Raw genomic sequence first — 26,741 nt, forward strand, 5'->3', positions numbered from 1 at the left:
GTTAAAAACACAACAGCTTTAATAAATGCAGAGTAGTTTGGACCCGGAAGCAGGTTTCAATCAGGTCATTAGTTAAAGATTTGATATCCCACCTGCTGTGAATGTTTTAATGTAGTACAGTTGTTATTATTATTATCACTTGTCACATCCTGTTTATGACAGTTAAAATAAATAGCATTTATATAAGAAATAAAATTGTCTGTGTAAACTGTATGTGGCCTATACTACTGTACTTTAATGTTGGTCATAAGGGTGGTACTTCAAGAGCCATTTATTTTATGAGGTGGTACTCATTGTGAAAAGTTTGAGAACCACTGCTACACACCACACTATAGAGGGGATCATTAAATTTTAAAAATAATCCTAAAAAACACACCCTGGCCAAGTTTCATGCAACTAGTGATGCAAATGACTGATATATTGATAATCAAAAAATGAGCAAAATGAACATTTAGGGTAACAGACACCTGGACAATTAAAACGATAGTCTTTTTGAGGGGAGGGGGTGCATTTTAACATGCTTTCACACGTTAAATACAAAACACTAAGTGTCCTTGGTCTTCAGAAATGTCATAGTGTACACAGGTTTTTAACAGTCACAGCCAAAAAACAAAAAAGACACCCATTCCTCAAATTAACCGACATCAATGAAAAAATCCTTTTTAAGTCATACGATGGAACTGACTTTCCATTTCCAAAATTCGGGATTAGCAAATCCGAGTGTCCAAATTCCTCCAAATGAAGCCCATTTATGGACATGCAGAGACGGATCAGTCATTCTTCTCTCTCTTCTCTCTGCGGGCCTTTCTCTTCAGCTGAAGGGTCTTCAGCTCAGTCATAGTGGAAAAGGTCCTGTACACCCACACCATCTGTCAAAGTATATTGTAGAGGGAGAGTTTGATTTTTTTTTTTCTTTAAAAAAGAAAATCATATATGCCGAGAACAAGTGCCAAACATACCACGATGATGACAGCATTAAGAAGAAGAGGAATCGAGAAAACCAAAGATATGAACATGCCCTTGGAATCAAAGTACTGGAAGTTTGAAAAGGACCTGCAAGAAACAGTGAAGCTTAAGAACATTTTCTTGGCTTTGACATATCGCCTGTAATATTTAGCGCAACAGTAGTAAAAGAAAATATGGGTGATCAATGGTGTTACCTCCAGTTTCTGGCAGCCAGCTCATTTAGATATTCAGCACTATAAACCAGGCCAACTGTAAAGAGAGGGGATATCAGTCACAGGTTACACATGTAAATGGTAAATAAATGGTAAATGGCCTGTATTTATATAGCACTTTTACTAGTCCCTAAGGACCCCAAAGCGCTTTACATATCCAGTCATCCACCCATTCACACACACATTCACACACTGGTGATGGTAAGCTACATTGTAGCCACAGCCACCCTGGGGCGCACTGACAGAGGCGAGGCTGCCGGACACTGGCGCCACCGGGCCCTCTGACCACCACCAGTAGGCAACGGGTGAAGTGTCTTGCCCAAGGACACAACGACCGAGACTGTCCAAGCCGGGTACTACATGTACTACATGTAAACATCAAGTCATTTACATTTAAAAACAGCTGAAAAAAACGTGTAAAAGGTATAGCAGATTTACTAATAATGATGAAGTTAACTGGTAGCTTTGAGATTTATCAGTATTAATTAGGCTTAAAGTTAAGAAGCATTACGCTTTTTAACTGTAACTATTTTACATCATCACTATGAGCCAGTAAATATGTTTTCTGAGATTTCAAGGTCAAAAATGAGGGGTTGGGGTTTGTTTCTGCAGTTTATCCATGAGAAAGTGTTCAAAAAATGTCATTTTTCAGACATAGTTTTGAGAGGCATTTGTAGACGGTGATAGTTAAGATAACAAACACTGGAAATGTTGGAAAGTCTGGTTCCTGATTGCATCATTGCTTGGCTGGTTTTGTGTGCAGCAGGGATTCTTACTCTGCATCAAATGGTCCCATTTTCCCTACTGTGAGGTCTTCTTCTGACTTTGGTGCTTTCACGTGTTTTAGGTTGACATGGAAAAAAATTACGCTTCTCAGAGTGTTTCAGCAACACACTGGTAGGTTTTTTGTGTGCTTAAAGCTTTACTTAACATGTTAGCACTACTGCTAATGAGTGCATTTTGTAATGAATCCAGGTCAGTCTATATAAAGAGCAGTTAACAGTTTCTAATACTATCATCATCATCATGCCACATACATCAGGGATGTCAAATTCATTTCGAATTGTGGGCCAAATACACCCCATTTTGGTTGTAAGTGGGGCAGACCAGTGAAACTCCTCTTTCTGTCAGTGTAAAGACATTTGGAGATAATTTAATATAAAAGAGAAGTGCAATTTTAGTAAGGCATTTCACTTTTTCTACTTGAGAAAGAAATGCTGTTTTGGGCTTAAACTGTAATAAATAAATGTGCAAAATAACAGAAAGAGTTCTGTTAGCTCATTGTGCTGACTGTGATGTGATTATAAAGCAGATCAGCAGATTTGTACGGAGTCCCTCTGATGACATGGTGCAAAAAATAAATAAATTGTGACCACAAAATACTGTTTCGAGGGCATGAAATAGGTATAACGTGCGAACGAAATGCTAATTTGTGGGCACGAAAGACTTGACCGATAACCGTGATCCTTCCCAGGCCCTTGCAGTTGGTTGACAATAAAATCTATCCCGGCGTCCAGGTCGTACTTACGTCCGTAAATCAACTGGGCTCTCAATATCCTGTTTAAATGTCTCTCCGTAATAATGGTTCGTTGCATTGCCAGGCTTTGCATTTGTAGCTCATTCGCAGCCTAAAATAAAACTCAATCATACTGTCTCTGTCCATGGTGTATAGGTTTAGCCTACTCCTATGCTTATGTCTCTACGCAACTGTCCAGGAATTGTATCAATATGATGTGCACATGTTATCTATTTTGTTGCCACAAATGCGTAATTCGTTGCCACGTTATACCCAATTCGTGCCCACAAATTAGCATTTCGTGCGCACGTTATACCTATTTCGTGCCCTTGAAACAGTATTTTGTGGCCACAAATAAGTATTTCGAGGGCACGAAGTAGTATTTTGTGGCCACAATTTTTTTTTTTTTTTTTGGGCCATGTCATCAGAGGGGCTCCGTAGATTTGAATTGAATTGAGCTAGTTTAAAAAAACAGGAACTTATTGTAATTTCACTGTTTATCTGTTACTTTCATCCTACTTTATTCTATTTTATCCACACATTTGTATGGTAGATACAAAGAACCAGGCCTTTTAAGTCATTTACATCTTATTTTCAATGCTTAGAATTAAAAGCTCCCATTATTGATAATAATGTGCGGGTTAAAGTGTCTGACCTGTAGCAAAATGTTGAAAGTCATACCCTTCCCTCTTTTAGCGACCGTGTAAATGTGTGGTTTTAAATCGTGCTTGATGACATCAATAATTGAGCAGTAATTCAGGTAGTTAGGTTTATGAGTTAATGGCAGGTCAATAGTAACAATTAACAGAAAACACATGTATAAAAATCAATGTAAATATCAGCCGATGATATGAGCCGTACCACATATAGGATGGGGTCATTGCTGTCCTGTTTGACGATGCCTTTCAATGGCCTTCATGTTTCCCAGACAATACAACTGAGAACCTCTGGATGTTACAAATTGTTGTATTTACTGTAAGATAATGCTACAGATTGTCCAGGAGCCAAAGGCACAGTCCCCAATCTCATCAGGAGCATGCCCAGGCATGGTCAGGGATGCACAGAAGCACCACTCAGGCACATTATGAAGGAAGTTGCATCAACCTTTGATTTCAATTTTTAACTTTCATATTTGGTGTGATTTAGAATTCCGCTCTCAAATAGTGGATTGTTTTAGTTCCCACTTACTAGGAATAAAAATTGAGAAACGGAGAACTTGAGAGCTGGTTCCAATTTTTCCAATTCATCAGAATCATACAACACTGAGTTTATCAACTCCTTTATCATTGCTTGCAGGTGCTGGAAATGCAAACTGACTGCAAATCAGTAACATCATACAAGCACATTTGGTGTTGCCATAAAATGGGAGAGATTTGGGAGGTGAGAAGCGGTCCAAAGACTTGCTTAATTTGACAGTAACAGCTAGCTTTAATGTCTGCATCGATTATTGCATGATTAACATGATTATTTCAAGTAGGGAGTGGAAACACCAGCAACATTCTGAGACATCTTTCTACACAACATGAGATCCACTTATCTGATCTTACGCCATACATTTCTCGGCCAAGCAGCTCATATGTTACTGACGCCAAATTATAATAAAATCAAAGGCACATTTTACTTGCCTAAGAAAGCCTAAACGGGAATGAATGTCATACAAATATTCTCTATTTTCCCATTGTTAATGTTAATTGAGAGACTGATGCTACAGCTAACAATAGGCAGTAAGCTTGTTTGGGATTTAAAATAATAAGACAGCTGGGTATATATAGATCTGGGTAAAAAAAAAACGATAAAGATGGACCAATAATGGCATAATGGACGCTTGTCTAAAGTTGTTTTTAATAAATTACAGAGCGTATACCAGTACAGACTTTTAACGTGATTATCAAGTTTCCTTCTTCTTTTTGAACAGTGTAGTTTGTTTTGTGACACGTACCTACGAGCAGGAAGTGGCAGATCTGAGCTCTGTAATACTTGCAGGTGAGCAAAGTCAGGAACAAGCACACAGCATGAAACACCAGCAGACCGATAAGCCAGGGCTCGGACCACTGCACCTGCATACCAAGACAGAGACACACATACACAACCGTTAATGGAGCTGCCAAACTTGAATTAAACTGAAAGAGACTCCTGTTAGCTGTAATAGCTGAAGCGTAGTTTGCTAGTCTCCGCTGGAATCGGGGAAACAAAATTGAGCTTACCGACATGAAGAAAGTCCATAACGACGTTATTCTTAAATTGCTGAATCCGTCGATGGGGATACTGCTAATATTGTCTGCTTTATTGACCGTCATCTTCTAAAAATATTAATTCTCCTGTGTGTAAACACCAGCACACTGCGGAAGTGACACGTTAAGTCGCAGCCGTTTGACGTCACAGGACGATTAGTTTCTACCAATGACTGTAGAAAACAGTCGTCGTAGTAAAATATAATAAAAACTGAATTAGAATAAGATTGCTAGGCAAAAAAAAAATAAGACTGGGAAAAGTAAGTTGAAACGTCATGATTTTTAGTTACCGAATTCGACATTTCGAGCTACAACCTGAAATGTTGTATTACCAAAGGAAGAAAGGTTGGGAAAAGAATCCATGGGTACATAATGACATGTGAAACATTAAAATACTCAAAATCGCATATTTTTTCGGTCTAAGATTGTTTTTCATTCATTTTAATTTTATTGATTGATTGTCTTTGTTACACTTTTTCGTTCTGCGTACTCAGCACAAATAGGGTGTCATCAGGTAAATTGGGGCATCAGGTAAAATGAGCCGTTTAAGGTTTAAGTCTCCTAGCTCTTTAATTTTTTACAGGCAATGGCCGTAAAGAATTTTCAAATTGCTGGCAGAACTGTACTTTAACAAAACAAAACAATTGATTTGATTGCTCTATAGTTGCTGTTGTGGGTGGGGAAATGCTTCACATCCAGCTTGGTGAAAAGAACTGAGGGGTGAGTGTTCTGGTTGACAAATCTTTCTTGAAAATGATACGGTTGATTTAAAAAAAGGAAAGAAAATATACATTGATTAAAAAACGGGCTAATACTTCATTTTGTGATCGTTTCCACCAGATAGCAAGCATCTTCTTTCTTTAGCTATCTTTTTTTAAATAAAAATACATTTTTTATGGGCAGCTCAATTTACCTTAATGAATTGTGGTACATTGAGTCACCCTTTTCAGCTTAAATGAGCCTCCTTCAGCATTGAAATTTGATGGTTCCTTTTATCAAAAAAACAGTAAATATATCAATACATGTCAAATCATATACTAGATACATTTTAACATCTCCTTTCTAATTGTGCAGATCTAAAGTTTGTGGGTGCTTTAGCCTTGATGTAGTATGCATTGTGAGCAATGCACACTTAGATGCACACAAACACACACACACACACACAGGAAAAGATGAACTAGCCATGACCAGTTCTCCTCAACCAAGGTGCTTGGAGTGGTTGGGCAACCATGTGTGGAGGTCTGTGCAGGTGAGAAAGGTGAAACTACCACTTGCTTTCTTAACAGCCTTCAACGCGGAAGGTGTTTTCAGTTAAAACATGATTATCTTCAAAGGGAAACGACTACGATGTGAGTGGCTCCAACATTGCCCCGAGAATGTTACTGTTCAGGTCTTAGTTAATAGCAGGATAAATGCTGATCTCTTCTTGGAATGGGGTCAGTTGTTTGTTCAGTCATTACCTCAGGATGACGCCAGACCCATCTTGCTACTAATCTGACAGGCAGCACAAAAGCTATTAAAGTCTGAGTTTTTCTCAGTTTTCTGCCCAGCATGCAGAAAGGCTGCCACTGTTGAAAATGCACAGGCAGGGTTCAGAGGGACAGGAATGTTCCCCTTAAACAAACACATCCTCCAAGAAAGTGCTCTTGCTCCCAGTAAAACAACCGAGAGACCCCTTCCACTTACTTCCCCTTCCCCTTTCAGCAAACCCCCAGACATCACAAGCACCACCAGGCAAAACTCAGACAACACTAGCCACTGCCCAGCCGACCCTAGAATCCATCAGCCCCATTCATCACCCTGCAGTGGTATCCGAGGTGCCCCTAATCTTTACATTCTTGGATGCCGAGGCGGTAGGATCTGAAGAAATAACAGTCAACTTTGAATGTGTTCCTGAGGAAGAGATGGTCTTTAACCTGTTCATACCTCAACTTGTGTTACATTCAGTGATCTGTGTTCCCTGCCAAAATGACAGGACTGTCAGGAAGAGAGCTAAGCCTCCATCATGTAGACTACATTTCCACCAAGGCACTGAAATCTAAAAAGAAAGAAAAGACCAGAAGAAGCAAAGGCACAAAGAAGAATGACATGTCCTTCAAAGCATGTAACGCAGTCTATTGAGACAAAAGTGACCCAGAGGCCACTGAGGAGTGGAGTAGCTGTGGGAAATGCAGCGCCTGAGTCCATGAGACTTGTGGAGAAGAAAACGGTATCTGGGCTGATGGTGGATTCTTCTGTAAAGTCTCTAAGAATTTGTCTTTTTAAAAATAGAACATACAGTTGTTATGAAAATGTTCTAATAATTAATTAATTCTAGTTGTTTTTTAGTAAAATGGTAAATGGCCTGTATTTGTATAGCGCTTTACTAGTCCCTAAGGACCCCAAAGCGCTTTACACATCCAGTCATCCACCCATTCACACACACATTCACACACTGGTGATGGCAAGCTACATAGTAGCCACAGCCACCCTGGGGAGCACTGACAGAGGCGAGGCTGCCGGACACTGGCGCCACCGGGCCCTCTGACCACCACCAGTAGGCAACGGGTGAAGTGTCTTGCCCAAGGACACAACGACCGAGACTGTCCAAGCCGGGGCTCGAACCAGCAAACTTCCGATTACAAGGCGAACTCCCAAACTGCCAAAGTTGTTATTCATGAATTATTAAATCAACACGTGAATGTGTTATGTTTGTTAAAATGAGTTCACTCTAATAATAGTAGTAATAATAATAAAAACGTCAATTTCTCTTCAGATGCATTCCTAGTAATGCTTTATTTTAATCAAAAGTACAAACATCATGAATAATTAATAATTTACAAATGATCAAATCTACACACATCTTTAAAAATATCTTAAAAGTCAGAATATTTTGTTCCAAGCAGAGAATTCTTCAAATCTTGGGCGTCACATTATAGTATTTACAGCAAAGTTCTATTTTTGTTTTTTAATTTATATTAGTTTATTTAATTTGTTGTTGTTTTTTTAAAATTGTATCTTATTTAGTTAGCTTTCTGTTTTTGTAAAGGCTTTTGACCGTAAAAGTCATGTAGCCGCCCACCACCCACCAAAACACCCAAAATGAAAAACCTCCTCATACTTGTGTTCTCAAATTTGCAAAAAAGATTTTAACTATTAAAACTATTACTACTAGTTTTGAAAGTAAAAAAAATATTTATTTTGTTAGTTTTCATTTTTGGTTTCAGTCTTATTTCATTTTGTGTTTGTTAAGTTTAGTTTCACAGCAGAATTTGTACACCAAAAAGCACCTAAGTTGTGCCACCCAGAAAAGGACTGGGCCGGTTCCTTTCTGTTTACTTGCTCTTCCAGTATTACTGATAATCACCTCCTTGTTGAGTCTTTCCTGCTTGCAAATCCCTTAAAGAGGTCTCTGGCTTGACTCACCTCACCTGCAGCTACGGTGAATATTCCTGTTATTGCTGCCCTGCTATAGTTTCCACATGCCCACATAATCCCTTTGAACACATGCAGACACTTGATTTAAAAACAAGTGTTTTCAGTATTTAACCTAATACTTAATAAGATTTTATGATCTTGCATATTTCTGCAAATATGACCATGCAGTAGATCTTGTAAGATCTGCAAAAGCAGGGAATTTGAAAATGTAATCTGAATTGCACAATCATTATTCACATTTTTAAAGTCTTTGGTAAGAGTCTGCGAGTTACTGGTATATATAGTATGAAAACAAAGTGGAGGAGATCGACAGAGCTCGAATCAGGTCCTGTTCCTGCTCGGGTGAAAGTCAGGGACAAAAGTAGCAGCCACCGTGATGGGAGTGGAGTATCCGAGAGCAAAGCTGTAGAGACCAAGCATCAAACACTTCCATGTGGAACGCAGCGCCTTGCCGACATTCTGAAAGATAAATTGGAAAAATGACTTAATAAATCCACCTATCATTGACCACATTTTTATGATCTATAAATCGACTAATCCACTCATTCAGAGAAGGCAAGAAAGAAAAGAAACAAGCAGCGGTAACAAATGTGATTGTTTCCACACAGGTCATAATCATTTTTACTTTCGCAGTATTCAGACGCTGCATCAGTTCTCAGAGATTCTTCAAAACGCAGGTGAAAATAACAGAAAATCGAAGTTAGGACATAATTTAAGTGTGCGTGCTTTAGAACAATGGCGCAGCAGGAAGAGTGGCACACTGTGAGCACAATCCTCTTCTGTACTCTCTGGACAGGAAAGAGATAACTGGCTGCAGAGGATGCAGGAAGTCAGAAGTTTTACTGGGGAATGCAACAGTCTGCAATTTAAATTAATCAGTAACAAAACCACAACACACTAAAATCTGAGCACCCTTTTATTTATGATTTATTTACCTGGCCTACATTAATGTTTACAAGAAAGACAGAGCTCACGTTCCATTTCCTTATAAATCACACGTGAGCACTGGTTAAAAAGCAACTTGTTCTTTCCAAAAGGAGCCACAAGCCTTTGCTGTGTTTCCTGCCTCTAGATTTCCAGCTGGGGTTTGTTTTGTCTCATGGTCTAGTGGTTTATACATTTGCCTAACAAACAAAAGGTCCCCAGTTTGTTCCTGGGAGGAGACACAAATCTCTTTAGGCCTTTTGCCATGCAGAGCTAAGAAGAAATTCAAGTTATCATCTTGAAATTTCAACTTGTTGACACAGAATTCTGAGTAAATTGAAATTTTGAGATAATAAACCCGAATATTTGACTTATGGATGGCAATTTTTTCAGTAGTGAAAAAAGCTTCCATAGAGGAAGGACATCCGGTGTACAACTCTTCCAAATCAAACATGGGGATCTACCCACTGTGGCGACCCCTTGTGAATAAGGAAGTAGCCAGAAGTATCTTTATGGGAAATAATTATGATAATGATTATGATAAACAATTCAATAATTGTAGAAAGTAATGATAAACATTAAAAAACAAATGAAGAAAGTGGGGCGCATGCTGTGAGGATGAGAGACTTAATAATTTCAGGACAATTTATAGAAGCGATCTTTTCACCAGCTTGCAAAAGATTTATTAGCCCTTTGTTCAATAAACAGCAGAATGTCTGTGTCACGGTTCTGGGTCCGTTGGACCCAGTATTTTGAGTTTATTATGTTTTGGTGTAATTTTGCATCATGGATTGTTTTCTTGTTCTCTTGTGGTTGTGATTATTATTATTATTATTAGAGTTTCATGTTTCTGTTATCCATGTTTTAGGAATTGTGGTTTCATGTATAGTTCAGTTCCATGTGTCCTTTTCTGTCTCTCTGTGTTGAGTCCGTGTCTCTGAGTTGTGATTCATGTTTCCTGTTTTATTGTGAAAGTCTGTCTTATGTTAGTGTGTGTGCAGCTTTGATTCCCCCGTCTCGTTAGCCCTGATCTCCCCCAGCTGTGTCTCCCTTCTGTGGCCCATTTCCCCATTACTACCCTGTGTATTTAAGCCCTGTGTTTTCCCATGCTCGGTGTCGCGTCGTACCCTCAGACCCTGCCTGTGTGTTCCTGCTTGGTTTCATGGTTTGGTTTTTGTTTCATGCCAGCAATAAAAGCTGTGGTTTTAGTTACATTTCGTCTCGGAGTCCTGCATTTGGATCCACATTTCCACCTGCCCGTGCACAGAGCCCTGACAGACTGAATCATTAGTTTAAGGCTCATTGATCACATATTTTTTTAAGTGAAAAAAAGATGGAGGCAGAGATTATTTTCAACTTACCCAAACCAGAACTACAAGAAAAGACAAAAGTTTGAACAGTGTAAGTTTTCTCTTGAGTTCACCACATCATTATATTTTAATGTTACTTAAAAGAAGAAATGACTCCCCATTAATAAAGAATTTGGGAATTTGCTCTTTGGAAGTTGATTCATGGACTCTTATGTTTTGAGTTTGTTTGTTTGTGCGTGTGCACATGTTATGTTCAGGTCATGAGATAAGGTTGTTGTAAAATTGTTGCTTTCCTATCACTCACGTGGTATGGTTATAAACCTCTCTGCTTAGTAAACTGACTGTAGATGTGCACAGGGTTAAATACAGACATGCACTTGAACTGAGAATGCGAACGCTGAGAAGTTTGAGTGCAGGCTGCCTTCATACAGGAAGTGGGAAACTCCTTTGAACAGCATGTCCTGAGCTCTATTGTGTTAGCCTGAACTGTTGTCCACCTCGGTGCACGTTTCGCCACACGGCTGACACATATGAAGCTATAAAAGATCTCTAGAGAGAATAATCTCTGATAACCCAGAAGTTAGTCCTATTTGCCAAAGGAAAGGCCTCTAAAATATGTGCGTCATCATATCAGCCTTTAATCTTACCTATGATAAAAAGCTTGTTGTGATTATTTACGTTGGAGCATCTTAATCTCAAGATACTTTACACAGTAATGCTGAGAACTGTTTTATTAAGAGTTGTTTAAACCTTGATCAAATAAATTAAAATAATTTGATTGCAGCTGATTGATTTCATACTGAAAGCATTTCAACTTACCCACACTGACTCTATGAAGAAGAAAAAAATTTGGAGAAAAACTGTCATTAGGCTGGATACACACAATGAATTTGCAACTTTAAACTTGGATTTGGAAAATTGCACTGTTAGAAAAAAATTGTGTAAAAATAAAAATACACAAACCTTCTTGACTTTTTTGTAGTTTTCCTTCTTCTTTTTCTTCTTCTCTTCTTTTGCCTTGGCTTTCGCCTCATCATCCACCAGTGGCTCGTACCTCTCTGGCAGGAAGGCGAAAAGTGTTTCTCTGTGGCACTTCTCGTGTTGCCTGTTGCTGTCAGCTGTTTGCTGCCCGTCGTTGGACAAAGATGGATCCAGCAGCTCTGGGTGATCAACGCAGTCCACATGCCGCTCATACTTTGCTGCACTTCTGCTGGGACTCTTGCCTGATGCTGTTGCAGGTGAATCTCTCTGAAACAGCCTGGATGGAAGAGACTTGGGCTTCATGTTTACCCGATTGTTGCAGTTCTCTGAGATGTAAGGAGGGGGGAAGAAAGGCACCAGATTCCTCAGGAGGTCAGGTTTGTTGTCAGCAGACGTTATGTGCATGAGTGGAAGTGCATTCCACTGGACCGCCTTGTGTGCTGGGATCTGGCTCAGAGCCCTTAAAGGTGCAAATCCTTCCTCCTCATTAGGCTGACCTCAATAGGTCACAGGGTTTCAGTTGGAATATTTTAATGAAGTACACTGAATAGTTTACCGCAGAGCAAAGTGCAAATCAATAAACTACCTTTTATCTGCACTTTTCTTAGTTTAGGTTTAGTTCAGAGCTAAGGGTAACAGGGTTTCCCACTCTAGTCCAGCTTGGAGCATTGCATCTCTAAGCTGTTTCTTTAGACTGTCTTAAAAATAGCTTATAGCATTTTAAAGAGAGTCATTTTTTTCTGTTTTCTCTCAGTACTGTTTATATGTGCGCAACATCCATTCATTCATACTCTTCTGCTTATCCTTGTCAGGGTTGCAGGGGCGCTGGAGCCTATCCCAGCTAACATAAGAGGCAAGAGGCAGGCTACACCCTGAACAGGTCATCAATCTAACGCAGGGCTAAAACAGACAGACAACCATTTGCAATCAAATTCACACCTATGGACAATAAGACAATTTAGACCTATGGACACATTAGATTCATCAAAATAGCTTAACCCCACTAAATGCATGTCTGTGGTAGGAAGCCGGAGTACCTAGAGAGAACCAACACAGACGTGTAGTTTGCATGCATGGGTTAGGTTAAGTGGCAGTTTTACACTGTGAAAGTGTGTGTGAAAGTGAGCATCAATAGTTATCTGTTCAGGCTGTATCCTGGCTTTTTCCTCATGGTAGCCGGGAAAAGCTCCTTCAACCCTGAACTAGAGAAACGATAGAAAATGGTTGGATGTTTTTATAAATACAAGCAATTTGACCTCATACTGTATGTTCAAAATGTACAAGGTGATGAGCCTGTATAGTTTTACAAACTTAAACTGTCAATATAAACATGAAAAAAATTTTTAGCAAGAAGTTAGAGAAATGTGTTTCAAAATCTTTCTGATTAATATGTCTGTTCAGATCCCTGTTTTAAATAGCACTGTGGTAGAGTAAGGAAAAACTAGTTACTGCCTCTCAGTTTTACTCCTTTGCTGGACAACCAGCTAACATAAATGTGCCATCATCGTGCATTTATGTCCACACTCATAAAGATGGAATGAGAAGTGAAGCCACAGCAGAAGTGACTTAAACCAGAATTATTTTTAATAGGCACAGGATAAGGGAGCAATATCCTGCAGAAACGCTCAATTTAACAGAGTCAATTTTGGATCGACTGAATTGTAATTATCAGTTTTTTTGCGAATGAACTGATGAAGAAAGCAACAGCATTCAGCTCAATGATTTCACCCATGTAGATCCATCTTTTATAACGTCTATGCTCATAATACCATTGCATCCCCCCACCCAAAATCAGAATAATGTGAAAAAGTTTTAGCTCATCCGGCATGAAGGACCAATGAGTTAATACAACAGGAAGATGTCTGTTGCTCCATGACAACAATCCTCCCAGAGGGAAAGATTCATTGAACTTTGCACACAATAACCAACTAATGTTTCTTCACCCATAATTTATTTTTTAAACTGTAAGCTGCCTGAAGTCAAAGGACGAATAGAAGAGGAAGATGTGTTCGGAGACGGGAATTTGGCACGGAGGACATGCTGACACGTGGTGTGAAGGCAGATGATCCACTGCAGTGACCTTAAACCTTTGCTGACAACTACCTCTGCCCAAAATTCAAGGTGTCCCTAAATATTGCATTCATGAGATGATCATGAAGAACAAAAAAAAAAAAAAAAAAAGCCGTTTTCTGAAACAGATTTATAAAATTATCTTTAATTATAATTATCAGTGAGCAACAGGTTGAAATGTCAGTGGGGATGAGGGATTACCCTTAAATTATTTTAATAAGTACTGGGAAACATATCAGTTAATAAATATAACAATATACATAACATAGGCCAATTACAATAACCAACGGGTGCCCTATATCACCCCTTGCTTTGTGCCACAGCCAAACTACCACACAACCCCTGTAACCTTCAGGACAGCACTAGCACAGTAAATGAGATAGTATAACGTAAGACAGTCAAAGAAACCTTTATAAAGACTATACTTAAAAAAAACAAAAATATGCTCAAAATTTTGGTGTCACAACTGTGTTTTAGGTTTCTTCAGCAGCACCTTAATACACTTACTTGCATTAGACAAACCTGAGGTGGAAAAAGACTCCATGAGGCTACACTTAAAACAAAATAAACCAATTTTGAACTGAATTTAAAGAAACTCAACCCGCGCTTACGATGACCCCATTTACTCCTTCAATGTGCCCGTTTTCAAGTCCGTTAACGGTTATTTTTTCTTGTGGGTATAAAAACACTCCTTCCCTGTAACTGTACTTATCTGAACATACAACATTGTTATTACTGTCTGAATCCAGTATTAGAGAACAAAATCTTTGACAAACAGCACACTGAACAGTTATTTTTGTTTACATGAACAAAGCTGAGGCTTCTCAAAACCAAAGTTTAGCTGAGAAGTAACTAACAAAGCTGGCATCAGTGTTTCAGAGGCACTTTAAGGTTTTATCATGTTAAACAGAGCTAGCAATATTACTGGTCCTCGTCTTCACTTCTCTGCGTATTTCTCTGGCCCCGGTCTGGATCTTTGAGGCGGAGGATGCGGATGATTTTGCTTTCTGGAAGGGAACTTAACATAAAATAAAAATAAATAAAAAATTATGATGTGAATACTGAAACCAAGCAGCGCATTGAAGTCACACGACCTTTACCCTACAGTGGCTTAGTCTACAACGACCAAGTCAATAAATCACATCTGGGTGGTCTAGCTGCTGTAGCACACAAATGCTGTATATAAACACACAGAGGTTGTGTCAGTGGTTACCTCATGTTCTGTGGGGTTAAGAAAATGAACTGTCTGTAGCGCTGACTGGCAGCCACCTTCAGCATCATGTCCATGGATATCCTTCTGTTCACCATGTCCTATTTAAAGAGAACACCCAAAGCCAATGTTATCTTTAAATGGGGCCAAACCCAGTGGGACAGTTTTGCAACTGTAACGAAGTGTTGCATATTCTCTGTCTCCTTATCGTTTGTTGTTTTTACTGATGATTATCTCAGTTTGCAATATGCATGCACCCGCAATCTAAACATAAATATAATGCGAACGAAAACTATTGTATTACCATGTAAACATCAAACTCATCAAGACAGCGGAAAGGCGCCTCTGTGATCGCCCAAAGAGAGAGGACAAAACAAACAGTGGAGAAAGAGCGCTCCCCTCCGGACAGCAAGCGCATGTCACTCAAGTCAGCCTTGTTTCCTTGGCCTGGCTGCACCTACAAAGTTATCATAAGAATAATGAGTCTCTGTTTAAATAATAATAATCAAAAACCTTTAGGCACTTTAATATAAATCTGAGGCTGTAGTGGCCTCTTACTGATGAATGAAAAAAAGGCTTACGGAAATGGAGAGGGTTTCGTTCTTGTGATCAAAGATCATACTTCCACTGTAGCCTCTCTGGGCTAACATGCTATCAAAGTAGTATTTACAGCGGGCTGACAGGAACCTATGATACCAAGAGAGAGAGAGAGAAAAGTAATCATATAACCGCAATCTTAAAAATATAAATATAAAAAATAGAACTTTACGTATAGACTTCAGAGGGACCTGTAGGAGTATTTAACAAATTGTTGTCAAATATGGTACTAAAGCTACTAGAACTACAAGTCCAGGTTTTGAAGAATTAAAAATTCAATTTGATCGATCCAAATAAACATGCAGTGTCTGTGATTAAGCTAGGAGAGAAGATGAAACCTGAAAGTAACTAATGCTCGTGACTAGCTAAACCTGTGTGTGAAGCAGCGCACCCTTTTGGGGAAAGTTTGTGATACGTGTGATGAGTTCTTATCTGCCAATGAACAACGATGTCATGGTCACAGTCAATAGCGATAGCTCGCCAATCAAGGCGACTTTTTTGATGCATTAAAATTAATGTTGTCCATTAGTGCGGGATTCATCCATTTCTTTTCTTCCACTCATCCAAATCCAAGTGTTTGTGTGGAGCAACTATACTGACCCATCATCAAATGATAGGAAACAGCAAGATGTTTGTGACTGTTGAACTGATATTTAAATCTGTGCTTATTAGTGGAAAAACTTACATGGTGGGCATGAGACGGGTGAGATATTTTACACAGAAAAAGACCCCAAAAACCTCTAGGCTGTTGTTTTGTTTTAATATCTTGTTCTATCATTTTGTAGTGCAGGGGCTAACTGGAGGGTCATTAGCATGAGCTCCTTTTAAGTACACATATGTGGGCAATGCTTTGAATTTGATTTCAAAGATTCAGTGTTTTATGTTTATATATTCATGTAATTTAAAGTGAGGTTTAAAAAAGCATCAGGCCAAAATACCTTCATTTGAACAGATTTGCACATGTGCTGTCTGGACTGTTAAGCTAACATTTGTTTTAAAAATCTGACTAGTCACTCGGTCTATAACTAGACAAAAAAAGTTCCGATTCAGAAGCCACAGTCTTAATAATTTAATAATTATTACCTGGATTACAGATGTAACTATTTACTCTCTTTTACTTTATTGCACAGGTAAGTACATCACTGCAAAATACAAACAGCAAACTATGAATTCACCACTTACCTCCTGAGCTCGGCATAAGCCTGAAGTCTCTGGTTCATAACACTGTCGAGGCTTTTGATGAAGCTGTTGAGGTTCTTCATTTGCTGTGTCATGTTCTTGTAGCTCTCCAGAGCCTCGTGGTACTGCCTGTAAGTGGAAAAGGAAATCAATTCACATTTGGCGTCAAGGAAGGACATCAGTTTAAAATGCGTGTACATTCAACACCTCACAGAAACATCACTGAAATCATGTCAGTAATACACCGTGAGGATCCAATACCTCACAATCTCCTCACGGTCTCCCTGTTGTTCCTTCTGTGAAGTGATCTTAAGCTTGAGACGATTGATCTCGCTGTCCAGGCTCCTGGCTGACCGACGGCTCTCCACACGTTCCAGACAAATCTCTTTGGCTTTGGCCACTGACATCTGAGTCACAGAGCAAAACAAACCAATATTTTAGCTGCTAAATACAGGCAAAACTTCAAGAGACAGTGCTATTTAACTCCTAAAACTAAAGCAGATACATTGTATACAAAGTGCTTTTCTGATACTCATACCTCGTACTCCTTCTCTTTGCTTTTAAGGTTGCCTTCAAGAGTTTGAATGTTGTGGAGATGGGCACTGCGTTTCTCATCATAGTGTTTCTTGTGATGTTTGCATTTTATCACCTCCTGGTCAGTTTTACTGAGATCCTCCTGTATTAAGAGAAAGCAAATAAAGAATTCGGTAAAAACAGACAAACACCAACTCGGAGACAGAGCACGGTGGGCTGGCATGGCCAACACACAAAGAGTTAGAATCACACCAAATTATCAGGGTTGATATAATGTTAGGTAGTTGCATTGACACAATGTCCTTACCAATCTTACTGATCACTGAATGCACTGTAGACTACAAGTCACATTTAGCAGTACGTACACAGGAAAAAAATCATTTAGATCACGTTTGATATCCTGTTTTCACCTTATTTCTTGACTTTACTGCCAACTGTCTCAAATAAAAGAATAGCACATAGTGTCACTACAAGATTGCAACATTAAAAAGTTGTCCCCCCCATATATCTACTGAAAGTTACTTCATTTGATTGACCTGATACCTTATAAGTCAAGAATTTAGCAACTGAAAAACAAAGGTTCTCACACTGGGTCTTTCTTTCAATATTACCTTGACTGAGTCAGCCTCCTCTGCGATAGTGTTAATGCACTCTTTGTGCTGCTTGTATTCCTGCTCTGCCTTTTCATAAGAACCCTTGAGGTCGGCCATTTGGGCCAGTCCCTCATCTAACTCCACTCGCTTGGACTTGATCTTGGTAACAATCTCATGAAGATCCTCCTCCTGTTGAAAATTAGAGATAATGGTGTATCATAAGAGTAGATCTGGTTGACATTATGTACAATATTTAAAAACTCTAAACCAAAATAAGCTGGGACAATGCTTATAGTGTAAATAAAAAGAGAATTCTTCTATTTGTAAATCTCATAAAAATCACAGAAAACAGATCGAATGTTTAAAGAGACATTCTACTTTTCAGGAAAAACATTAGCTCATTTTCAATTTGAAAGCAGACACAGGTCTTAAAACAAGTTGGGATGGGGGAAAAAATGGCTGGAAAAGTAAGCGGTACTACAAAACAGATGGATAAACATAAAATTAATTCGGTTTCTATGATTTTGTTCTCAGAATTAAAGCTGGACAATTTATTTTCTATGTTCTATTGTGAACAAAATATGGGTTAATGGGATTTTCAAACCACTGCATTCTGCTTTTAAATTTTACACAGCATCACAATTTGTGGGATATAGCCAGCTCTAAGTCCAGTACAAGTGTGCATCTTTTTATACAGATGGAAAAATACATGGTGTTCTTTACAGACCAGGGGCCTGAGGTCCTCTGACTGAGGCTCTTCAACATTTTGTAGATCTGTGAGCTCTAGCTGCAACTTTGTGGCCTTGTCCTAAAACAAACACACAGACTTTGTTAGCAAATTCATTTCATATGATATCAGAACACTTTGTTCTCTTTCTAATGGATAAAGTATATCAAAGTAAGTGAAATGAATGACTAATATGCTTTAAACCCCAAATATGATTATATTAAAATATTAAAACTGAAAATACAAATTCTATTAGTATTCTTATCTGCCCTTCAGAAAATACCACTAACTTTAATGGTCTTTTGCTCTTGATGGGCTCTTCTTAGTAGGCCTTCATTTTCCTTGACGTCGTCATCCAACTTTCTCATCTGCTGCTGGAAGCGTGATGCTTGACCTTTCTGGTTTTCCAACTCCCTCTGTAAGTGTCTGAGAGGAATCAAAGAGACAAGGAGAGGCGAAAATGGAGAGACGTGGACAGAACATTTAAAGCACAAGTTTAAAGTCTAAAGACAGAGAATAAAATACGAGTTTTCATGTGTACAAGTCAGACATATACCTGATCTCCTCCTCAACATCTCCTGAGAGATAGTTGGCTCTAGTCTGCTCAGCAGCATAACTCCGGTTAGTAAAGATCTGATCTCCATCCTTAGAGAAAGCATGGATGCAGTTCGCAGGAGGATTTTTGCTCTGCATCACTCTCCGAGCTTCTGTTCGATTCTATCAACAAGGAAAACATGTAAATATGACATGAAGTCTGAACACAGAGTTCAGAAGGTAAGGAGCAGACATCTCTTCTATGGTATCCAAAGTCTGACTCCACATAAAGAATCTGTCAAATATTCTTATACAAATTTGAATAAAAAATAGATATAGTAAATATTAAGAAGCTTTCAAAAACATTATAGGTCTCTGCCATATTTCTGACCCAGCAGCTGAGGTTTAGGCAGATTTGTGACCATAACCACACTGACTCCACTGTGCAAAAGGTCAGATTCCTATTCCTGTACCTATGAAGCGCCTTGAGGCGACTTTTGTTGTGATTTGGTGCTATATAAATAAAATTGAATTGAATTGAATTAGATTCCTTGACTTGGATCATTTTCATTAAAGCAAAAATTCAGGCAACATTCAGGAGACTCGGTCAGGCAAATAAACAAATAAACTTTCAGGCACTGTTCGGCAAATGTACAGGTAGCTGTGTACACAATAAGCTGACTTTGGCAGGTATAAAACTTTGATGTAATAGCCATTCAGGTTGTAGAGAAGATCAGATCAGGGATAAGCTTAATAGACCTAAACAGCTGATTCATTATGGTTTGTTCACATGCTTAAGGCCCTTCAGTTCATTTACAGTATACTTTATCTAATATATGGCTTACTTTACACATTGCATCATATAAAAAAAGACATGTCTAACCACTCAATGTGCAACTATGGCTACCATCAAGCATCTTGTGTTGAAAAAAAGTTATGCTTTACCTTAATGAGCAGAATGCTCTCTATGCCCTTCTGATCGATCAGACAGTTGGCCACAACTGGGTCCTCAATTTCTAGAGCCTGAAGCACGGAGGGGTAGTTCGGATGACTGACAGCCCTGACACAAAACACATCAAAACTAATTTCGATTCATTTTTTCAGATATTTTGTAATAATTAAGTAATAAGCTACATAAAGAAAATCTTTATCATACATAATATATGTATGTATGATAAATTGGGCAGGGATAGCTCAGTAGGTAGAGTGGTGGCCCCATGATCGGAAGGTCGGGGGTTCGACTCCACTGAACGGCTACCCTGAGGTACCCCTGAGCGAGGTACCGTCCCTACACACTGCTCCCCGGGCGCTGCATTGGTGGCTGCCCACTGCTTCACTGGGTGAATGGGTTAAATGCAGAGGAACTATTTCCCTATGGGGACTAACACATGCACATTACATTACATTACATAATATTTTCCAAAAGAAAAAAGTTACAACATTTGAGATGCACTAACACTCACTCTGAAGAAGGATACCTTCTAACTGAATACTTGTTGTATTAATTGTACTTTGCACAACTATTTTATATATATAATTAAACCTCTATACTCACTTTTTTCTTGTATCATGAACTTGTGAGATGAAATTGCTAGTTATGATAGCAGGTCTGCGACCTCCTTGAAACATTTTGGCCATGAGGCCCTGCAGAACCTTCTCATCTTCATAGTTATCACATGTGAAGGCCAGCAGCTGGCCTTTAAGACATACTTCTACGGCCAGTGCGAGCTCTGGGTCCTTCAGACTAATTAGGTAACCTGTAAAAGAGAAGGAAAGTTAGAAGTGTTTTTTTGTTGCCACACATTTTGCACTGTGGTTGCGCACTTGGGGGGGGGGGGGGGGGGGGGGGGGGCACATGCTACACTTTCTGTGCATAACCAGGTCTTACCCAACGGTCCTCGAGGTCTGTGCTTGAAATGGCCTCTTCTGTGAGATTCCTGAATGGCGTTTAGCAGCGCAGGCATCTGCTCTCCAAAACGCCGCAGCCGATTGGACCGACTGCTCTCCATTGTCTGCAGATTCCTCCTGTTGGCTTCAATGGACCTCTGGAGAACCTCCTGCTCTCTCCTGAAAACAAACAGGGGGGCAAAATACAGTCATTTCTAGAGAATAGCTTCAATTAGAAACTGCAAATACATTCCTTTAAGCTACCCTAGAATCAGCAATTATTGGTTATTGCATGTACAATGATTTTCCTTTGGTGCATTGTTTTACCTCATTTTTCCTTGTTCTTCTTTGGCGCGACTGATGGCATGCTGATACTGGTCAATCTGTTGGCCCAGTGTAGAGATCTGATGCTTCAGGTTTTCCAGCTCAGTCTGGATCTGCTCGATCCTTTCTGCTCTGGCTTTGCTCTCTGCTCCCGTTTTCTGACTGATGCTAGAGGTAAGAAAAGGGGTGTGATGAAATAAAGCACAGGCGAGCCAAAACAGAATAAATAACTTTTCAACCTCAATTTAATGCAGAAGACAACTAAATAAGATGACACAAAACCTCAGCTTGAGATCTTTTATCCTCGACATCAGCTGAGTTTTGTCCTTTTCCAAGTCTCTCAGGTTGGCTTTGCATCTGTGGACTGTGACCTGATGTGCACACGTAAATGAAGAGTTAAATATTCACAAGTTGACGTACAAGCATCACAAAGATAACAGTCATTTTTTAAAACTAATTTTGAATTAATTATATGACAGAATGGTGATGCAGCGCTCCTATACTGATGACGACAAACAAACAAACAAAAAAACACATCAGATGATGGAAAGCCACTGCATCTGCTGAGGAACACAAATGCACTTAGACACTGCTCAGCACTATAAACTAAGCCTCAGACTTGCTACATAAAATCATTAAGTACTTGTAAAAAGTGAACGAGCCGACTGTCAGAAATCCACCATATGCTGCGGTTAGTGCACTCAACTCTCACCTCGCTGGATTTTAAAAGGTTGTTGCGTTTCTGCGACTCAGTCTTGAGCTCAGCACATTTAGGTTGAAGCTCCTGGACTTGCTGTGTGATCCTCTCTAGCTGTTCCTGGACCTGTTTGTACTTTTTCTCTGCTTCATCGACCTTATTCTGCATGATCAAAAAGGTTTAGGGTTAAAAGGTTACAGAATGAACAGTCCAAAAGTCTGAGCCATAAAACTGAAGTAGCAATTACTTAATTAGTAGTAATTTGTGTTAATTCTAAAAGAATTATTAACATTTGAGATGTGTTATATGTTGATTTCAGGGTTACTACCGAAGAAGTTTCATACCTTCCATTCGTTCACCTTGTCGTCATATTTCTCTGTGGATCGTCTGTCTGCCTGCAGCTTCTCCTTCATTGGCTCTAAGTCCTTCTCCATCTCAGTCACCTGCAACATTTAACATATTTGTACAGGAATTAAAATTTAAACAAGTGATCTTAACTAAATAGGGAAAGGGAAATACTGGAAAATTGCGGGAAGTTGGAGGAAAATGATCTCACCAAAGCCCAAGCCATCTGCTTCTGCAACTCCTCCAGTTTGGTGTGCATTTCATCAAGTGAAGCCAGGCTCCTGTAACGGTCCTCCTTCTCCAGGTACTTCCGTTTTAGGTCTTTCAAGCACTAGGAATGACCACAAATTAATATTAAAAGATGCTTTAAAACAAAACTTAGCTGTGCAATCCAAATAAAAGGGTTTAAATTCAAGAAATGTAATAATATCACTACTGCCCATTTCAGCGACACAAATACATACTTCACTGTGTTGCTCAACTTTATCCTCTGTGAGATTCTTAGTGGTTTTGATGTAGATAAAGTCCTCTCTCATCTGCTCCAACTGGGTGGCTTTCATAAAAAACTGCAGAGAGAAAAATAGATTAAAAACAACCGGGGCTTATTTATAGTTAACAGTTAACAAATTCAAACAAGGAGATTGTGCTGCAAGTTAGGGAGCAGGCTAACAAGATGATCAAGCTGGTATAGAATAGAATAAACCTTTATTATCCTACGGATAAGAAATGTGGGTGTTACACAGCTCTTATAGCAAGGGGAATATATAAGGTCCTGTATACATAAGCAACTGAAGTTTGTATATGGTTTGCCATTTTACCAATCAAAACAAAACTGCAGATGAGGCTGGTGACAGCATCATTAGATATGTATATATGTGATCAGAAATTCCAAATGTACCAGAACAACATCTATACCAAATCTCTTCCATGCTAAATCTAAACTCTTATTGGCATTAGATTCGAATCAAAGAAGAGGGTTTTTGTTGCTAGAAGCTACTAACCAAACACATTTGGGCAGTCTTTTGTTACATGCAGGTAAAGAGTCTGTGTGGAGAATAAGAGAGATGAAATAGAAAAGCTATTTTGTCCACACCCCCGCCCCCGCAATTTCCAAACAAATATTTGCATTTGGAAACAATGACTGGCAGATGAAACAGAGTGTTGGCCTGCCGGTTGGTTTTATATGTACTGGCCACACCAGAAGCCCTACAAATAGGCACAAACTTAATTGCCTTGACTGACAATCATTTTCATAGGTACCATAAAGAAACACGTTTCACGGTGTAGCAAACTGTCCACCCAATGCTGCTGTGTGGCTTAAACATGCAAGTACTCTGAACTAACCTTGTACTTGTCCCCCTCTCCTTTAGAATGTAGGAAGTACTTGCTCATTTCCTGAGTGAGAACTGATACAGGATTGTTGACCTTTGGGAGAGAAAACACATTAATAAGCATGACAGTAACACAGGTTCACGTGACACCCTTTAACAACTGACATGGCCCCACAATTTGTTGCTTAAGTTTCAGCTCAAATGTTGAAATTGTACAGATAAATACAGCTAAAATCACAGCATAGTCAAAAGTGCAGTTTAACCAGAACATCAATGTGTGAAGGACAAAAACAGAGTTGGCTGAAAGTTGGCGGTAGAGCATCTCTGAGTTACATGAAAGAAGACCTGCATCTCTCATACCTGAATATTGAAATTATCCAGAATAGAGACAAGTTCTTCCTTTTTGGTTGAGATTAGCTGACCTGTAAGAGAGAGAAAAAACAAAAAGAAAAACATTGTGAACATTCACTTTACTCTCACTGACGATTTTCCAGACTCCATTAAATGACTCATCTTTGTTCTTTCTGTTCTTATTTTAAATCAATGGACAATTATAAATATACTTATGGAGAATTTACTGCAAATAGTTTGCTGCAATATCTAAATTTACAAACTCCTTCGCATTTTTACCTGATTTACTTCTCAGCTTATATGTTCTCAGTCCGTCCCGAGTTATCCTTAGATCTAGAATAATAGCCGACCCATACACCTCTGGTTTGTAAGCATCCCTTCCTTTATTACGCAATGTGATGGAAACATCAGCTGAACTGAGGAGACAGAAATGCACATCAAGGGTCAGATACTTGCGTTTGTTATTTGTAATTACTTTTCACATTTATGATGTGCTCTCTCATCACAAAATAAGATAACAGATAGTGCGTGACGGATAAAAAAATTATTGTGAAATCACCTTTCTCCTTCCTTCACAAAACCCCTGAGGGATGATCCTCTATTTGTAGCCTGGGCATTCCCGCCTAAGGCAACTATGAGAGCTGTCAAAACGGCGCTCTTTCCACCTGTCACAAAACAATTGGCACACAAAAATTGAACAGACAGGACACTGTAATAAACAAAGATTTATGGACGATAATAACAGCCACTGAGTTTCCACTTCACATTTTATAAATGCACCGAAACAACTTCAAACCACTAATAACACCATATAAATAATGACATTTGCAGACATGTGCAACAGAAAGCACCAGCACTGAGAAAGCAACAAGATCTCACTAAACCAAAGTGATTAACTAGTAATTATTAGTTAATAATTTTTCAACTATTTTCAGCAATGATAGAAGCCTTTACATGATAATTACAGCACACAATAGAGACATTTTGGCCAAAATGTAAATATAGGGTTGCAGCCTGCATTGGCATGAAACGAGGGGGATTCAGAAGCCTCGTTACATCTCCGATCTGCCAGATAAGATAGTGCACTTACTTCCGTTGTTGCCAACAACAAAGTTGACATTGGAACCAAAGGTAAACGGGCCAAGGAGCGAGTGGCACATAAAATTCTTCAGAGTGATACTTTCTACAATCCCAGCATCACTCACCACCTCCGCACCACACTGCAACTGCACACAAAGTAACAAGTATCCACACTGTGAGCCTCTATCCTTTGCATTCTCAGAGAATTATTTAAGAAATAAGTAAATACACGAGGGTGAAATTAAACAAAAACTGGAAATCAAACAAAACTAGCGTGCTTCACTGCACGGCAGACGTACATTACTCAGAATGGGATCTTCCTGGTCACTGTCAGCAGCATTTTCACTTTCATTCACAGATCTGGATCTCTTGTTGGGATTTTCATTGACGGAGGTGCCCTTCCTTTTAGACATCGTAGACACCCCGTGTTGCTTTTAACGGTAAAAAGAAGAAGAAGTAATAATAATAGAAAGCGACAGAGTGAAAGAAACCTGATACACATATAAAACTACTAGCACAGTCAGACATCTATTTAAACTGTCGAATCAGCTCTCCATCTAAATTCTGCCGTCACGTCGGCTGCTAGTTAACGGATATGAGTTTTAAAGCATTGCCTGCAGTTTAAACCGCGACATTAGTAGCTTAATTAAGTTTAGGAAAAGTTACACACGTTACAGGACTAGCTTAGCTGGCTAACTAAGGCTACATGCTAAAAAGAAAGTCAACGACTGTCTATCCAAACGTGAGTCGAGTTTGCTGCGGGTTAGTTTTGTGCCGCCTTAAGTAACTGGAAGCGCAGGTATGGTATTTTGCGGAGTGACAACTGACCTACCTTGCGGTACCCTCACACTCTCCGACGCAACTGATGGGAACGACCACCAGACCGGCTATCGAATTCGCGCCCGCTATCCGCTTTGAAATCTCGCGGGAATACGCGAGATCGAGAAATCTGAACAGCTATTTTAAAAAAAAGTAAAAAATAAAGAAAATGAAATATTATAGACTTTAACAATGAAGAAGAGAGTTAAAGAGAAGCAACGTGTAAGAATAAATTAAATGAAACAAACAAACAGTTGCCAGATTAATTCTTTAAGTAACAACGAATTAGTGCTGTAGTTGTGCTTTAATTGTACTAATGCTTTAGTTGTACCCTTTCCTTTCGCAGTCGTAGCACGCGGAAAGCTCCTGCTGTTTGTGTGTGTGTCAGATGATTATTTTACTGTACTCGGATGATTCTCCGGTGGAAATGTCTGTATTTAAACACACATTTACTAGAATTGAATGCAACGAGCATTTTCTAATTAAATATTATTGTCAAATGAACTCGCATATAGCTCTTTTTTGTCTCTTCAGTTCTTTGTATTTGCCTGGTTCCACTCATTGTAGACGTTAATATCACAACACTCTTTAGGCTGTTATTTGGGGTAGGAACCTGCAGTCATGTGCAGCATTTATCCACCCATCATCCAATTCACGGCCACACAATTTTCATTTTCATTTAATCAGCACAGAGGACCGCCAACACCCTGCTACCTTCACTACCTTCAGGTCTACAAAACCCTCAAGGCCTCTTCTCATCCAAGCCACCATCTGTTCACTCTGTTGCATTCTGGAAGTATCAAAGTACTGAACTCTGTCTCATGACAAGGTGCACTACCACCACTCGGAACACCCTGTGTAATATTACTAAAGACTGTGAAACAGATATTCATATGTGTGTCAAAC

The 26,741-nt window shown here is 39.1% G+C and overlaps 3 protein-coding genes across 5 annotated transcripts; all 3 read right to left on the reverse strand.

Moving 5' to 3' along the window:
- Positions 1–332: 332 nt before the first annotated feature.
- On the reverse strand, positions 333–5,083 carry tmem18 (transmembrane protein 18). The gene is made up of 5 exons (XM_026143533.1): positions 4,899–5,083; positions 4,634–4,751; positions 1,161–1,215; positions 960–1,053; positions 333–869 (listed from the first exon to the last, which is right to left on the reverse strand). Exons 1-5 carry the CDS (start codon positions 4,989–4,991, stop codon positions 771–773), a joined length of 459 nt encoding a protein of 152 aa, XP_025999318.1. The 5' UTR covers positions 4,992–5,083; the 3' UTR covers positions 333–770.
- A 2,818-nt stretch (positions 5,084–7,901) lies between these two features.
- On the reverse strand, positions 7,902–11,971 carry LOC113006404 (uncharacterized protein C1orf115-like). 2 transcript variants are annotated; one of them, XM_026142358.1, is made up of 3 exons: positions 11,540–11,971; positions 11,396–11,406; positions 8,740–8,801 (listed from the first exon to the last, which is right to left on the reverse strand). In XM_026142358.1, the coding sequence occupies exons 1-3, from the start codon at positions 11,960–11,962 to the stop codon at positions 8,762–8,764; spliced, it is 474 nt and encodes a 157-aa protein (XP_025998143.1). In that variant the 5' UTR covers positions 11,963–11,971; the 3' UTR covers positions 8,740–8,761. The 2 variants fall into 2 exon arrangements, with proteins under 2 accessions (XP_025998142.1, XP_025998143.1); XM_026142357.1 differs by lacking the exon at positions 11,396–11,406 and having other exon boundaries at positions 7,902–8,801.
- Positions 11,972–13,752: 1,781 nt separating this feature from the next.
- Positions 13,753–25,936, reverse strand: si:dkey-119f1.1 (Structural maintenance of chromosomes protein 6-like). 2 transcript variants are annotated; one of them, XM_026193891.1, is made up of 27 exons: positions 25,849–25,936; positions 25,316–25,447; positions 25,027–25,162; positions 24,496–24,601; positions 24,216–24,352; positions 23,946–24,007; positions 23,599–23,679; positions 22,719–22,820; positions 22,466–22,585; positions 22,254–22,352; positions 21,925–22,071; positions 21,495–21,583; positions 21,216–21,380; positions 20,890–21,068; positions 20,557–20,758; positions 19,947–20,061; positions 19,024–19,184; positions 18,758–18,893; positions 18,468–18,548; positions 17,759–17,929; positions 17,152–17,289; positions 16,875–17,020; positions 16,617–16,742; positions 15,419–15,524; positions 15,142–15,294; positions 14,841–14,938; positions 13,753–14,645 (listed from the first exon to the last, which is right to left on the reverse strand). In XM_026193891.1, the coding sequence occupies exons 2-27, from the start codon at positions 25,427–25,429 to the stop codon at positions 14,549–14,551; spliced, it is 3,267 nt and encodes a 1,088-aa protein (XP_026049676.1). In that variant the 5' UTR covers positions 25,430–25,447; positions 25,849–25,936; the 3' UTR covers positions 13,753–14,548. The 2 variants fall into 2 exon arrangements, with proteins under 2 accessions (XP_026049676.1, XP_026049677.1); XM_026193892.1 differs by having other exon boundaries at positions 25,845–25,936.
- Positions 25,937–26,741: the final 805 nt, after the last annotated feature.

The sequence above is a fragment of the Astatotilapia calliptera genome, chromosome 15 (assembly GCF_900246225.1).
Source record: "Astatotilapia calliptera chromosome 15, fAstCal1.2, whole genome shotgun sequence".
In the NCBI taxonomy this organism is placed as follows: domain Eukaryota; kingdom Metazoa; phylum Chordata; class Actinopteri; order Cichliformes; family Cichlidae; genus Astatotilapia; species Astatotilapia calliptera.

Bases quoted from the DNA above. Each gene is read 5' to 3' on its own strand.
- si:dkey-119f1.1 (XM_026193891.1), bottom strand. From the start codon at position 25,429: ATGTCTAAAAGGAAGGGCACCTCCGTCAATGAAAATCCCAACAAGAGA. The intron at 21,584-21,924 runs GTGAGAGTTGAG...TGTGCACATCAG, and splicing joins ACCTTTTAAAATCCAGCGAG to GTCACAGTCCACAGATGCAA. The intron at 18,549-18,757 runs GTTAGTGGTATT...TGTTTGTTTTAG, and splicing joins AAGAGCAAAAGACCATTAAA to GACAAGGCCACAAAGTTGCA.
- LOC113006404 (XM_026142357.1), bottom strand. From the start codon at position 11,962: ATGCACATAACGTCTGCTGACAACAAACCTGACCTCCTGAGGAATCTG. The intron at 8,802-11,539 runs GTTTGTGTATTT...TTTATCTTTCAG, and splicing joins ACTACAAAAAAGTCAAGAAG to AATGTCGGCAAGGCGCTGCG.
- tmem18 (XM_026143533.1), bottom strand. From the start codon at position 4,991: ATGACGGTCAATAAAGCAGACAATATTAGCAGTATCCCCATCGACGGA. The intron at 1,216-4,633 runs GTACGTGTCACA...CTCTCTTTACAG, and splicing joins CTGCCACTTCCTGCTCGTAG to TTGGCCTGGTTTATAGTGCT. The intron at 1,054-1,160 runs GTAACACCATTG...TGTTTCTTGCAG, and splicing joins CTGGCTGCCAGAAACTGGAG to GTCCTTTTCAAACTTCCAGT.